This window comes from Chelonia mydas, chromosome 4, assembly GCF_015237465.2.
Source record: "Chelonia mydas isolate rCheMyd1 chromosome 4, rCheMyd1.pri.v2, whole genome shotgun sequence".
NCBI classification, from domain to species: domain Eukaryota; kingdom Metazoa; phylum Chordata; order Testudines; family Cheloniidae; genus Chelonia; species Chelonia mydas.
This window is the reverse complement of record NC_057852.1, coordinates 91,132,871-91,148,667: the sequence shown is the minus strand read 5'-3', so window position 1 is coordinate 91,148,667 and position 15,797 is coordinate 91,132,871. Positions and strand designations below refer to the sequence as shown.

The 15,797-nt window shown below is 40.9% G+C and overlaps 1 protein-coding gene across 6 annotated transcripts in view; it reads left to right on the top strand.

Annotated features, from left to right (window-relative positions):
- SPATA18 (spermatogenesis associated 18) overlaps nucleotides 1–15,797 on the top strand; it is a 43,171-nt gene that overhangs the window by 11,500 nt on the left and 15,874 nt on the right. For 2 of the 6 annotated variants that reach the window (XM_043544384.1, XM_043544383.1), the window contains exon 5: nucleotides 8,116–8,211. The exons of the other annotated variants lie outside the window; for them this stretch is intronic. In XM_043544384.1, coding sequence (XP_043400319.1) covers nucleotides 8,116–8,211 — 96 coding nt within the window. The remainder of the gene's footprint in view (nucleotides 1–8,115; nucleotides 8,212–15,797) is intronic. 6 annotated transcript variants of the gene reach the window in all.

Genomic DNA, 15,797 nt, shown 5'->3' with positions numbered 1-15,797 from the left:
GGTCCCAGGATATGCGAGACACAAGGTAAGTATGGTAATATCTTTTATTGGACCAACTTCTGTTGGTGGAAGTAAACTTTTGAACTACACAGAGTTCTCCAGATTTGGAGAAAGAAATCAGAGTGCCTGAGCTAAATATAAGTTGGGACAGATAATTAAGCAGATCCACAAGATCTCTGCTGTGTCCCAGCAGACCTCCAGGGAGCCCTTCTTTTTAGCTTCAGGGTAGGCCACCCAGCCTCACCTCCTTCGAGACTGAACCTCTGGGCTCTGGGCTCCAGCACTCCTGCTTCATATTGTGAGATCTGTCTAGTGAGTCCAGTGGAGATAGTAGAGACCTGTACACTCTTCAGGGACTAATGCACCTCAGCAAGTATTTGCAGTGACTTCAAATTGCAGTAGGATTTATTACACAGCATTGGAAGTCCTTAGGCTAGCATAGTGAAATAAAGGTTCAAGCATAGTCCATTCTGGTCAAGCCAGAGTAAACCACTTGCCAAACTAGTGGATTCATCTTAGGGTCTGTTTCTTTCTGACTCCTTAAGAGAGCTTAGCTATCTGTACCCACTTGTATTTAGTTCAGACATTCTGATTTCTTTCCCCAGACCTGAAGAACTTGGTATAGTTTGAAAGCTTGTACCGTCCACCAATTATAACGGGGTAAAAAAAGAACTAGATAAGTTCATGGAGGATAGATCCATCAGTGACTATTAGCTAAGATGGTCAGGGATGCAACCCCATGCTCTGAGTGTTCCTAGCCTCTGTTTGCCAGAAGCTGGGAGTGGATGACAGGCGATGGATCACTCGCTGATTGCCTGTTCTGTTCATTCCCTCTGAAGCATCTGACATTGGCCACTGTCAAAAGAGAAGATACTTGGCTAGATGGACCATTGGCCTGATCCAGTATGGTCGTGCTTATGTTCTAACAGAAGTTGGTCCAATAAAAGATATCATCTTACCTACCTTGTCTCTCTCATATTCAAAATATGACATTTCATAGAAAAGGTATGGTTGAAAAGAATGCCCAATATTCTTATCCTGGCCAAATATGCTTCTCATCAGCTAGGAACAGGTAGGTCTACCTAGCAATCAGAGGTATGACTGCAGCATATGTAGATGTAGCAGAGCTAGTTTTGATCTAGCTAGCTTGAATAACAACTGTAGTGAAGCACAGTTAATACAAACCTGTCTGGAACCCTGGATCTCTACTAGAGTGAGCAGCTAGTTTGTACTTCTGCTCATGGTGCCACAGCTTCATTGCTATCATTATTAGAGGTATCCAGATCAAAGCTAGCTCAGGTACAACTACACGTGCTGTAATCACACCTCTGAATGCAGTGTCTCCCAAAGAAAGGAAGAAAAACCTTGCATAATTGTGATCCTTATCTATTAAAAAGATTTCTGTCTTTCTTAAGTAGAGAATGAGGCTGCTCCTGTGCATCCAGTGATCCGTAGCATGCAAGCACTGTTCTAGGGCAGATGCTGAGATCACAGGTTCTGCAGGGCAAGAGATGTATAGTTACATATCATCAGCACACTAATACTCTAGTGTTCAGAAATTATGACTGCAATCCTGCTCCCATTGAAGTCAGTTCCAAAACTTCCATTGATTTCAATGGGACCAGAATATGGCCCCTCTCACCCAGGGCCTTCTTGTATATATCAAGCAACATATGGGTAGCAAAATAGGTGCTTAGGGGACACCATATTTTAGTTCCCTTAGTAATGACATGTAACAGTCTATTACCTCCAGTTGTCTCCTGCCTTTTAAGTGTGAGTGGGGGACACTCATAACAGTAACATCTTTGGATAGTTAAATTAAGCAAATAAATAAAGGTAGTAAATGAAGATTAATACCTTAGTGTTAGCTAAAATTAAGCTATTATATTTGCTAAATATAGCAACATATTATTTAAAAATAAAACATCAATGAGATGTGTGCAGGAACAGCGATATATTTCCTGTAATGTTTTCATTGTTGTCATAGGCAACTAAAACTTTTGAAATGGCTGCTAGGAGTGAAACTCTCTGCACATTTATGTTTTAACTGATTAAAAGTTTTTGTTCCCTTTAACTTGAAAGTCTGTATTTCACCATAAGCTGTGCTCAAATAGCCATTTTCAAGAAGAAAACCCTCAATATTAAAAGCAGCTGGCTCTTGAATTGGTAGGAGGGGTGTAGATAGTTGGTTATACTAACCCCCAATTTCTTGCCACTGCTTGTTGGGGAAAAAAGGAAGAGGGACTTTGGGGAAAAAATTCAGGGATATCATCATGTTTTTCCTCAATTCAAGCTATGTGTCTGGCCACAACTGTTGCTTTCTGTCAGCTTTATAAAAAGTCTGAAGTCAATACATAATCAGAAATGTAAGTATTCCTTTGTGTGTAAGGTCAGGTCTACCTTACAGTCTTCTGCTGGCATAGATTTGTCAGTTCGGAGTATGAAGAGGTGTGATCTCTGACCCACAGAGCTGTTTAGAAGATGTCCCTAGTGCAGGTGCAATTTTGCACAGTTACCAATTAGGCTTTAGACACCTGCTTTTTAGACACTCAGCTTATATCTTAGCAGGGTTCTTCCTTAGGTCATCATGGTAAACCACAAAATTTAAGCTTGTCTGGTTTGTGATGTCATCAAACTACTGAGGTTATGTATGTATAAAGTCTTATTCATAGTTTGCTTTTGTGTTTTATGCATTTTAAGGACACCACATGGAAACTACATTTTAATAACAAAAATGTTGTTTATAGAAAATGTATGCAAAATGTTTCTCTGTTCTAGAGTTGATGAAAATATAATGGTTCTTTGTGTTAAAGTAAAATAACATTTTTTTTAGATTTTGCTTAAAACTTAGTTTGCTTTCAAGACAGATATGCATAGTTTATTACTTGAGGGGCCTGTGAAGTCAGCAATTATTCAGCTAATTATTTTAGAGATTATTTATGAAGGTGTACATCATCCCTGCACTTGGATATGGAGCTCCCATGGACAAGTTTAATTTGAAACAAAAGGTCAGATATGAGAAACTTTCCATGAAAGGGTCATTTACAAAAAAAACAAACAAAAAAAAACCCCAAAAACCTGTTTTGGGAGAACTGAAAGGGAATTTTTTTGAAAATTTCTGGTCGTGGCTCCCCATTAGCTCAGCAGATGGGCTGCCCAGGAGCTGTGAGCCTGGAAGCCCAGAGAACCCCAGTTCAGCATGCTGCCAAGGATCCTGGGAGGCTAGTAAGCTGGAAGGAAATAAGGCAGTTTTCCATCTAAATTTCATCAGAATCGACACCTTCCTGTTGAACATTTCAATTTTGACAAATTGGGATTTTCTGGAAAAATGTTCTGTTGGGACATAATGGACCAGCTCTGTTTGCATATATTTCATTAATTAAAAAAAACACAACACTTACAAAAATAGGTCTTTCCAAACCACTATATAAAATCTTTCTTGCTGTGCTTGATGTGGTCCCATTATCAATTAGAGGCTTGGTGACCAAGGCCTATCAGGTAAATATTTTATATTTATTCCAGGAGTGTGCCAGAGTCTCATGGATCACTAGATGGAGCAAAGTCCAAAGATATATAGCCACTATTGAGAGTGTCCTGCTGCCAGGAACCAGTGGCGGATTAAGGTTTCATGGGGCCCTGGGCCAGAGCAAATGGGGGATCCCTTCCACCTGTGGTCCCGCCCCCCTTCTTCCTCTTCTGTTTGCAGCCATGCCCACAGCCCAACCCCATTCTGTCCCTTCCTCCACGACCCCACCCCTGTTCCACCCACAGTCCTGCCCCATTTCGGCCCCCCACTGCGGCCCCACAACCTGTTTGCTCCTTTCTGCCCCCCCTACTGTGGCACGACCAGAGAAGCTCTGTCCCCCCTGCCATGGACCTGGGGCCGCAGCAGAGAGTGAGAGTACTCCTGCCCTGAGGCCGTGGCAGGGAGTGAGAGCTCCTTCAGTCCCGGGGTTGCAGCAGCGGTCCAGATACTGGGGCTTTCCCTGTGCTTCTGCCAGGGAGTGGGGTCGGGTATGGGGGCTTCCCGCACTCCACCCACCTGGGCGCTTCTGTGGCGGATTTCTGCTGGGGGCAGGGCGCCTATTTTTCCAGGGCCCCCAATTGGCCGGGCCCCTGGGGACAGGCCCCATCGGCCCATTGGATAATCTGACACTGATAGGAACCAATAATGTGAGCATCTCAGCAGATCATAGTCACTGTAACAGGACAGAGGAAGAGATACAGTCTCTCAAATAACTAGTTAGGACTGAAGAGCTGGCAACCAACACTTTGAACTGCACACAATAGCCTGTATGGAGCATGAAGCGCTGGTGTTATCAGATCAAAATGACTTACGCTGTTCGATAAGCAAATCACAGCACACTGCACTTGTTGAAACTTCCAAGTGCTTTTCAATGGTAGCCCCAGTAAAGTATGTTGCACTGTTCTGGACTGTTTAGAAAGATATTGCTAACTGTGGCAAGGATCATAATAGCAAGAAATGGTCTCAGTCTTTGAGCCAAAGCATTATATATAATTGCTTTCATCTGGAATTCCAAGAATGGGAATAAACTCAAGATGGTAAGCCATATTGGTGAAAATCAGACATGACATAGCTTCAATAAATGGCATAGTCACAATTATGGCCCATACCACTGAATGTTTTCTATCTTCATATCAGCATCATTCTGTCTCATCTTGGTTGAACATAAACTAGTTTGATCCTGTCTGCATCTCCTCTATCAAACTCTGAGTAAGCAAAGACTATGGTATCCATGTTGGATGAAAAAAGATGTAGATCTGAGTGTCTTCTGCATGTTGATGACACTATAGGACAAAACATCTCACAATCTCCTCGTGCTGCCAAATAGCTGCATTGAACCTGAGAGGAGATAAGATGGAATGCTGGAGGACTCCATATGAGAGCCCCTTGGGAAAGAAAATGTGTCTTTGCTACCTTTTGGGATCTTTCAGAGGAAAGAACCAATTGTCTGTACAGATCTATCTAAATGTTTGGTCAATACAATCAAAGGTTGATGAAAAGCCTAACTAAATCACCTCTCTTCATTGTTTGAAGGAGATAGATGGTATTGTTATCCTTGGGTGACTATCAAAAACTAGAGTTATAGGGACTGAAGAAAGAGGGAGATTATTGATTTATGGTAATCACTAAAGCTGTTAACATCAAAACAGTCTCTTGAGTGTGAGGCACTTAGTACTGGATGTTAAAGGTGGCTGGCAACCTTTAATCTTGAAAGGAGGCATTAGCAAGTGTCACTAATAATGGGTTTTCAAGCTCCTTGTTGATGCTGGAATACATCTCCCCTAAGATCTCACTTAGACCATGTCCACACTAGAGACCTTACGGTGGCACAGCTGTACCAATGCAGCTGTGCCACAGTACGGTCTCCCGTGTAGCCACTCTATACCAATGGGAGAGCATCTTCTGCAGACATAGTGCTGTCCACACCGGCACTTCTGTTGGTGTAACTTATGTCACTCGGGGGATGTTTTTTTCACACCCCATAGTAACATAAGTTATACCAACAAAACTGCTAGTGTAGACATAGCCTTAGTAAAATTGTTGACTAGTTTGCTTGCATAATGCAAACATAAACTCTCCTGAAATGAAAATGAATCTTCACAGTAGTGGCTGGGGGACTTGTATTTAATCAGAGCTAAATCTACATCATACAGCTGATATTAGTTAAATATGAAGAGTGTTTGGGCATGCAAGGGAGGGAAAGAGTGGCTTGCATTGCTTTCCAGTGATGATGCCTTCCAATTCATCTGTGGCACTGAGGGCTTCTGGGACTATCTATCACTGGTCTTCCTCATCTGGAAGGGTGGTCTGCCAGAGTGGGGTTAAAGATAAAGTTGTTAAGGCTGTACTCAGCAGACCAAATGAAGAGAAGTAAATTATGTATGTTTTTTGTCCTTTTTTTCATAACTTCAGAACTTCTCTCGAAAGTTACATGTTCAGCTTTTCAAGTTGCTTATGACATTTCATGACTCATGAGTATCTCATTACTGGAGCAAAGTAAAATAGTATGTGAAAGACAAAACTGTGTTCTCCTCAGTCAGGACTTTGGGGGTTTGTCTTCTAAGCAACACCAAACAAGTACTGCCATGTACATTGGCCAAACTGGACAGTCTCTATGCAAAAGAATAAATGGACACAAATCTGACATCAGGAAACATAACATTCAAAAACGAGTAGGAGAACACTTCAACCTCTGTGGCCACTCAGTAAAAGGTCTAAGGGTGGCAATTTTGCAACAGAAAAGCTTCAAAAACAGACTCCAAACAAACTGCTGAGCTTGAATTAATATGCAAACTAGATACCATTAACTTGGGTTTGAATAGAGACTGGGAGTGGCTGGGTCATTACACATACTGAATCTATTTCCTTAAGTTAAGTACCCTCACACCTTCTTGTCAAGTGTCTAAATGGGCCATCTTGATTATCACTACAAAAGTTTTTTTCTCCTGCTGATAATAGCTCATCTTAACTAATTAGCCTCTCACAGTTTGTATGGTAACTTCTAACTTATCTGTATATCTATCTATCTATCTATCTATCTATATGTTCCATTCAATGCATCCAATGAAGTAAGCGGTAGCTCACAAAAGCTTATGCTCTAATAAATTTGTTAGTCTGTAAGGTGCCACAAGTACTCCTGTTCTTTTTGCGGATACAGAATAACACGGCTGCTACTCTGAAACCTGTTGAGAGTACTGAATATTTAGAAGTTTTCTAAATATCATAGGGTGTATCATCCCCAGGTACAGGAAAACCCCAAGAATATGAACCTTCAGAGTTTACCTCATAGAGTTCCTTTCTCATCGCCCCTACAGTATATCAGAAATGTTTCATAGGCATGCCAAGACCAAATTGCAGGAGGAGATGAAACTATACATATTTTCTTAGAATTATGTGGTTGTGAGATCCCTTTGTGTTATACCTAATGCCCCCTTTCACTTCTGGCAATACAGCTCACTAAAGAGTTGTGCTGACTGCCTGTGGGCTGACCCCAGCACTGAATAACACAGGGAATTAATGCTGAAACTGTCAGCATTGATTCTTGGGGGTTTGCAGGGGGATGATGCCAAGTAGAGTAGTTATCCTCCATTTTTGCACCATCAATCCTCAAGCTCAAATGCCCACCCATATCACATTAATGAGCACAGTGATTAGAGATGGTCAAAATTTTTCATCCAGAACTTTTTCTCCCCCAAAAAGGCAGATTTGAATCAACCAAAACATTTAGGGAAATTGTGGAGATTTTGGTGAATTGTTTTAGTCAAAACAAACAAAGAAAAAAAGTTGGAAATGTTGAAACAAACTACTTTTCAACCAATTTTCAATTCTGATAGACAGTGAGGCATAGACATAGGAAGGCCAGATAACAGGCATTTCAGCAAAGGCTTCTGTATGAACAGGAAGAGATTATTTAATGGGACTGAGAGGAGGAAGTGCTAAATGAGAAGGGAGTGAAGTACAAAGAAAGGTCCATTATGTAGGCAGGAGCAAATCTGCAGAAGATTTTAGTACAAAATAAGGCAATTTTGAGCTGGATCCTGTAATGAATGGGGAATCATTGGTAATGATACAGGATGATGGTGGCATAGTTGCATTTCTTTGTACGATACATGTATGAAAGTGGGCAGCAATATTTTGAACATGTAGGAGTCTAGAGAGCGGGGACTTGGGGACAGAGATGTGCTAGTTAAGTCAAGAAGAAAAATTAAGGAAGATTTCGGTGGTGATGCTATGAAGGCAGTAGAAAACAGGCAGTGTTGTGGAGCTGGAGATAGGCAGGTTTGCAGATGGAGCGCTCGTGTTCAGAGATTATGCCAGATTATGATTAATGGAGACAAATTGGGGCATCTAAATTGGGGAGGGAGATAGAGGAACTGGAGCTGTATAAGATAAATAGTAATGAGTTACAGAGCCGTAATTCTGTTGGTATAGTTTAGTCAGATATGACTTTTGCAGATTATGCATGCAGGTGAGCTGCAAAAAAAACCCAACAAAAACCGTAAAATATTTGCTTTGTCATGCAAAATTCAATGTGAGAATCTGTACCTTTAATTTAAAGGTATATTTCTGGTTATTAATTTCTCTTGCAGTCTGGCAGAAGCCCAGATGGCTCTTGAAGAGACAAAGACCAAATCAGCCACTACCCTTTTGGCCGCAGAGGATGAAATTGTTCATCTAAAAGCAGCGTAAGAAAAATGTGATGTACTGTAGGGCTATTTGTGGCGGCAGTAAGGCAGCAAGCAAAGACGCAGTTTGTGATTTGTTTGTGTTTTGTTTACATTTTTATAATGCTCAATTCCCCATTGTCCTATGCTACTCCAAATAAAGGGGAATAATTCCTCCTACTAACACATGAGACCAGGAAAAGGCAAAGCTTTTGTGATGTGTCGTTCCCCTTTATAAAGTTGACTGGCTGATCCTGATCAGTTGTCTTCTAGACTCTAGCAGTTGGATACAGCTCTTTTGGCTGGATAGGCTTTGAGGGTTTTTTTTCCCCTCTGTGTTCCTCTCTCCAGTTGTCTGGGTTTAGTTACAGTTATTTATGCACGGGTACTTCACTAATAATCTCTTTTTTATTTTTCACCTCACTTTTTTTTGGAGCATTTAGAGATATAGCCCATTAGTTGCAGTGGGTTTCATTATCTCTCTTGGCCAGAGAATACCCAACAATAAGCATGGTTTGGAACATCTGGCTTTCTCTTAACAGCCAGTTGGTTAGAGCTTTGGCTCTGTGTATAGAGAGGCCCTGTAACTTAGTGGAAATAGATCCATGGTGTGAGGTCCCATGTTGGTTGTATGTCCAGTGTGAGTAAATCATGTGTCAGAGTTCCCAGGAGTGTCATATGCAAAACCTGAGGTGTATTAACAGGAGTGTTGTATGTAAGACTTGGTAGATAATTGTCCCCCTCTACTTGCCATGGGTGAGGTCTCAGCTGGAATACTGTGTGCAGTTCTGGGCACCACAAACTAAGAAATATGTGAATAAATTGGAGAGAGCGTCCAGAGGAGAGCAGTAAAAATTATAAGATGTTTAGAAAGCATGACCTCTGAGAGAAGGTTGAAAAAATAGGATCTGTTTAGAGAAAAGAAGGGACATAGAATCACAGAATATATGGAAGGGAACCTTGAGAGGTCATATCTATTCCTGTGCACTGAGGCAGGCCAAGTATATCTAGACCATCCTGACAGGTGTTTATCTAACTTGTTCCTAAAAACGTACAATGAAGGGGATTTCACAGCCTCCCTTGGTAACCTATTCTAGTACTCATCTATCCTAATAGTTAGAAAGATTTTTCTAATGTCTGACCTAAGTCTCCCTGGATATGGATTAAGCCAATTACTTCTTGTCCTGTGAACACAGAGAACAATTGATCACCATCCTCTTTATAACAGTCCTTAACATATTTGAAGACCATTAACAGGTCCCCCCTTGGTTTTCTTTTCTTAAGACTAAACATTCACAGGGTTTTTTTTAAAAACTTTTCCTCATAGGTCAGGTTTTCTAAACCTTTTATCATTTTTATTGCTCTCCTCTGGACTCTCTCCAATTTGTCCACATCTTTCTTAAAGTGTGGCTCCCAAAAGTAGACACAGACTCCAGATGAGGCCTCAGTAGTGCCAAGCAGAGCAGAACAATTACCTTCCACATCTTCCATATGACACTCTTGTTAATATACTCCAGAATGATATTAGCCTTTTTCACAATTGCATCACATTGTTGACTTATATTCAATTTGTGATCCACTATAACCACCAGATACTTTTCTGCAATACTACTGCCTAGCCCATATTTCCCCTTTTTGTGTTTGATTTTTTCCTTCATAGGTATAGTAACTTTGCACTTGCCTTTATTGAATTTCATACTGTTGATTTCAGATCAGTTCCCCAATTTGTTAAGGTAATTTTGAATTCCAATCCTGTCCACCAAATTGCTTGTAACCCCTCCCAGCTTGCTGTCATCCACAGATTTTATAGGCATACTCTAGTCCAGAGGTGGGCAAACTATGGCCCACGGGACTGTTCTGCCCAGCCCCTGAGCTCCTGGCCCAGGAGGCTAGCCTCCTGGCCCAGGAGGCTAGCCCCCAGCCCCTCCCCTACTGTCCCCCCTCCCCTGCAGCCTCACCTTGCTGCGCCGCCGGTGCAATGCTCTCGGTGGCGGGGCTGCAGAGTCCGGTCTGACCCGGTGCTCTGTGCTGCGCGGCACGGCTGCCTGTCCTGATGCAGCCGCGCCGGCAGCCACCGGTGCTCCAGGCAGTGCGGTAAGGGGGCAGGGAGTGTGCGGGGGGTTGGATAGAGGGCAGGAGAGTTTGGGGAGTGGTCAGGGGTGTGGATGGGGTCAAGGCGGTCAGAGGGTGGGGAACAGGGGGGTTGAATGCGGGCAGGGGTCCTGGGGGGGGCAGTCAGGAAGGAGAGGAGGGGTTGGATGGGGTGGCTGGGGGCAGTTAGGGGGGCAGTCAGGGGACCAAGAGCAGGGGGGGGTAGATGGGGCAGGGGTCCCCAAGGGGCCATCAGGGGGCGAGAAGCGGGGCGGGGGAGGACCATGCCTGGCTGTTTGGGGAGGCACAGCCTCCCCTAACTGGCCCTCCATATTATTTCAGAAACCCGATGCAGCCCTCAGGCTAAAAAAGTTTGCCCGCCTCTGCTCTAGTCATTAACAAAAATGTTGAAATGTACCAGACCCAGAACAGACACCTGTGGGATCCCACTAGTTACCTCATCCTAGTTTGACAGCAGAGCACTGATAATTACTCTGAGTTTGGTTTTTCAACCAGTTGTGCACCTATAGTAATTTCATCCAGACCACATTTCCTTAGCGGTGACAGCTTAGTTGACTAGTTAATTCATCCTTCTTATCTCCAGGTCAATGCTATCTTTTAACTAGCAGAAAAGAAGTTTTGATCTAACAGGATGTAAGATTTTTCTGATATTTGGCTTTTCAAAAGAGGTGATTTAGTGATGCTTGTTAAGCAAGATGCCTGCACTCTAAATGTAAATGGCAGTGCTCCACTGCTTGAAAATAATGGGGACCTTATATGCCTAATAACATTGTAGGAAATGGTGTAACTTTTCTTCAGTTCACCTTTTCATTCAGGACATTTAAGATAGAGAGTGGACTGTTCCTGACAAGAAACCAGGCCATAAAAGCTTTTAAATCACGTCCTGCTCCCTCAGAAGAAAAGTCTGGTGGGGTTTCTTGCAGCTCAAAGAATTGACCCCAGTATTTCAGGTTGATTAAGAAGTCCATTCTTTCAGTTAGCTGGTCGTTGTACAACTGATGTACTGGAAAGAAAAGGAAAGTTCTTGATTTTAGGAACATTCCAAAATTTCCATGCTTGGGTAGGTAAGGTTTAGCCATATATCTTTATAAGACACCTATCAGCATGGTATGTAAGTACCAAGATGGACTAAGGTGTTCTTTCCTAATCAATGGATTGTGAGGCTGAGAATCATGTTTTTGCCTTAATCCAGTTGGCTCTGGTTACACCTTAGGTGTGCCTGCCAGTCTGGAATCCATGACAACATGTCTGGATATCGTGTTCTGAATGCATTTTCCTAAGTGTCTCTCTAACTGTGGTTGCTTAGTCATTGATCACCTCAGTTTCAGCTCTGTCTGGCTGTTCTTGTCCCTGGATCTAATACATAATCTCACCTGATGCTTGCAGGATAACAGTAATTGGCAGAACACAGCGATGATTCCCAAATAGGTGATGGGAATAGATTCTCAGATACTAGCCTTTTTAATGGAGTGCCAGCTTGGGGCACAAAGGGACCCATGCTTATGGTCTTTCCTAAAGAACGGCTCCCTTCATCTATTGGGTAGAGACGAGATCATGCAACTCATTGCTACAACCTGGAGCTTAAAGGCCAGGTAGTAGGGATCCAGATAAACATACCAGCATAAACTGAGGTTTGGGGACAGAAAGCATAAAGATAAATGCATGAGGACCCAGCCCACCAAATCTTCTTGCAGCAAGAGAGGAATTTTCTACCATTCTCAGTCATTCATGGATATAGTAGCCCTGAATTTCATGGCAGTCTGGCCCAGGGAATCAGATCTAGCTAGAGGAATTGAAACTGCATGAGTCCTTGTTCTTAATATGTTTTAAATTACCTTATAGGTTCCTAAATAAAGTGCAAAGTAGCGAGAGTTCTGTTTTTCATATTCTGAGAATCATTGCCTCTGAGGCTGAATACTTCCATCTGTAGATACTTCCCTCACCTATGAAAGGATAGCCTATTCAGCAGTCATCTTGGTTGGTTACGTGTATACATTATGAGGCAGATCCTCTGATTCATAGACCTGATGGTCATGAGGCTCCTGGTCACCTTTGATTATCAGCCCGGTTCTTGAGCAGGTGCACATGAAGTTTTTTAGAATGGTTATCTTGCTCTTCCTGTGTGTAAGCAGGTTATATGTTCCACATCTTAGGTTCTGTGGCTCTTTGATCAAGGCTTACTCCACACAAAAAATTAACCTCATGATCTCTAACAGGTGATACTTGTATACCTTTCAGATCATTACAGATTTGAGCATTCCTCCTTTGAAAGACAGGTCCTGTATGCTGTAGTTCATCCATTTTCTCCGTTTTTCTTAGCTATACCCGCTGTTCTGATACTGGGTACCTGAAGTTCCCATTTGCCTAGGAGGACATAGAAGGATCTTGGAGACTGGTAATTTCTGATCTGTTAATTTGATTTCTCCAAATCCTGTACGTAGAAACCCAGACATCCATTTGCTGTTGTTGTTGTGTCTGGATTTCAGATAGTTGTCCTGGATTTTTTCTGAATTTTCCTTGTAGATTTTTTTAAGCTGAAGAAGATGCAAACTGATCAGAGCCAGGCAGCCCACTTTTAGAGAAAGTGATGTCATAAAACTTTGCCTTTTTTCTTTCTCTATCTGCTGGAAGGAAGTAACTATATCCACGTATCTGGTTTGGTATAGTGGAACTTAAACAGGATAGAACCCCAACTGAAATCAATGGGAGTTTTTCCACTGACTTCAGTGGGAGTTGTATCAGGCCCTGAGACAAATACATGATTTCCTCCTTTCTTTCCTGCCTTCGCTGCACTGTGGTTTTTGTTTGTTTGTTTTGGTTCTGTTTTTGTTTTCCAATGATACTGAGAAATTATGCATAAATGAACAAGAGAAATTTGTTCTTTGGTTTCATGGCCCAGAACAGTTGAACACATTCAGCAACTGAACATTTTATAATAATTCATGTATGGTATATTACTCTACGTGTCTGGTTTTTTCTTTAAATGAAAAATGCCAGGGTATTTCTGAAAGGACTTAATTTTTAATGTATATTTTAACCCTATGAAAGAACTGAAACTGCTCTGATCTCAGCATGCTTTCATCAACATTTTTCTCCAAAGATGCTCTTATTATCACTGTGCTTCTTGTCAGTAGAGCAATAATTAATCTGGATTCTGGCATTGTGTGTCTGTTCTTTGGGGGCGTCTAAAACTGTATTTTAATCCTATTCAGTCTGTTATTCTTTTCTCGAAATTTTATTGCTGGGTTATTTATTATTTTGTTCAATTGATCATAGTTAAGGAAGGCTATTGACTGTTTAATTTGGCTTCCTTTCTAATTGTATTCCTTTTTTATTTAAAAAAAAATCTGATTATTTCATAGTGGAACTTTTAGTTTTTAATGACCACTCATTCTCACACTCTAGAATTACCTCTCATACTGTAATCAGCCAGGCACCATTAGTATGAGGGTTAAAAACTCTCTCACTCACTGATGCGCTTCTGGAAATGACAGAATTTGAATGGGTCATTTGAGGAGAGTGGAACATCAATACAGAAAAAGTAAAAATCTTACAAATGAAGATGAAATGGTCAGCTGGAACAATTTACAATAAGCAGAACAAACAAAGGAGCAGAGGACGTGCATCCATTAGTTCAAGGTAGAGGCTACTTAGTCTGCTCCATCTAAATAGAGGGAATCAATGTTGGTTAAAAGATTAATGAGTTTACCTTAACAGGCTTGAATAAAACAGAATGAAGGAACAAAGTGCCAACCTTTATAATATGCTGTATTTTTACATAATAATTAATAATTTATTTAAATAATTAATTGGTAAGATTTTTAACTTTTTCTGTATTGATCCACGATTCTCCACAATTGACCATTCAAATTCAGTCATTTCCAGAAATGCATTGGTGAGTGATGGAGTTTTTATGACTCATATTGATGGTGCCTGGCTGATTACAGTATGAGAGGTAATTCTGGAGTGTGAGAAAAGAAAATTCACAACATTCTTTACAAACTAATTTATGTGAAAACTTAAAGCCTGAAGAAAGCTAAATACCAAGGGGCCAAAAAACTGATGAGGTATTATGAGTGATTAAACCATGATTATGATGAAGATGAACTATTTCTAATGTGGAAGCATCAAGAGGCCTCATCCTGATGGTGCTAGGGGCTGTATAAACATAAAAAGAAAAGATGGTTGCACCCAGTTACACCAGTGCTGAATTTGGGCTATTGATACTACAATGGAGCATGTCTGAGTTGCTGAAATTGACATTCTGTGGCCCTTTTGATTAAACACTAGTTTTCTTGGTCTTATAGCTCTGGTGTTGTAATTTGCGTTAGCTTTAGACACTTCACACAGAATTTCTTAGGCCGTACAATTTTTTAAAAATTAACTTCCAGCAGTTTAAGTTGTCCATTTTATTTTTAAATAACATATAGAAAAATTTAAGAATCTACTGTAATTTTTTTACCCTTTAACTGAAAAGTTCTTAAAAACTGCAAATTAATCAGCAAGTAAGCATGAATGTGTGGTAAACTGGTACCTTTTTTAAACAACAGATGAGTTTTTAAGGAATGCACATGGATGTCCATAGCTGCTTTTCAGAATGTTGTTGTGATTTTTCACAAAACACATTATTTACCACCATTTGTTCCTATTAATGATTTAGGAACACCCACAGACCCAATATCTCCTACAATCCCCATAATGTTCAGACCTTTTTAGTGTAAGTGGGAAACCTGATAATGTTCTACTGATTTTGGATCAATAGTTTTATAGAGACTGTATAATATTTATTAAATAGAAAATTTAAAACTTAACTCCCACTAACGCTAGACTAGCATTGAAAGGGGATAATGTCAAGGTTTTCAAAGCCTAGAGCTTGGTCTACTGTATATGTCCCATAAAGTGGGTCTTTTCTTCTAGTGCTTTGTTTTTCTTTTCTATATCTTTAAAAAATTAATCCAATATGTGGTGGCTGCTCTTTTAAATTTGTGACTTAGTGTGGGATTAGCAGTGAACATAGTAGGATACACGTACTCTAACTGGCTTTAATCTATAACATGTGGCACTGTTTTTCTTATGAGTATGGCAGGCACCTTTTTAAGAAGGTCTCTGAAAGTGCAATAATTATTTGCAATTATTATCTGCAGTTGCAATAGTTATTTCAGACAAAAAAAGATGGAAACTCTTCAGATGACCTATATAGAACTACAGATGAAGATCATCACATTTTGTACTTAAGCATCTTGACGGGTGTGCTTGTGAATAGTGTTAATTGACAAATTGAATTAAGACCGCTACTTTTTCCTTGTCTGATTTTCTTGTGTCGTTATTGCAGACACCCTGTCCTTCTGACACCCTGCGTTGCCTAGTCATGATAATTATTAAGGACACTGTGGCACATGAACTGCATGGCACTGTTTTTCCTTTTTACTACTTTCTTATGAGAACATAAAAATGGCCTTACTGGGTCAGACCAATGGTTCACCTAGCCCAATATC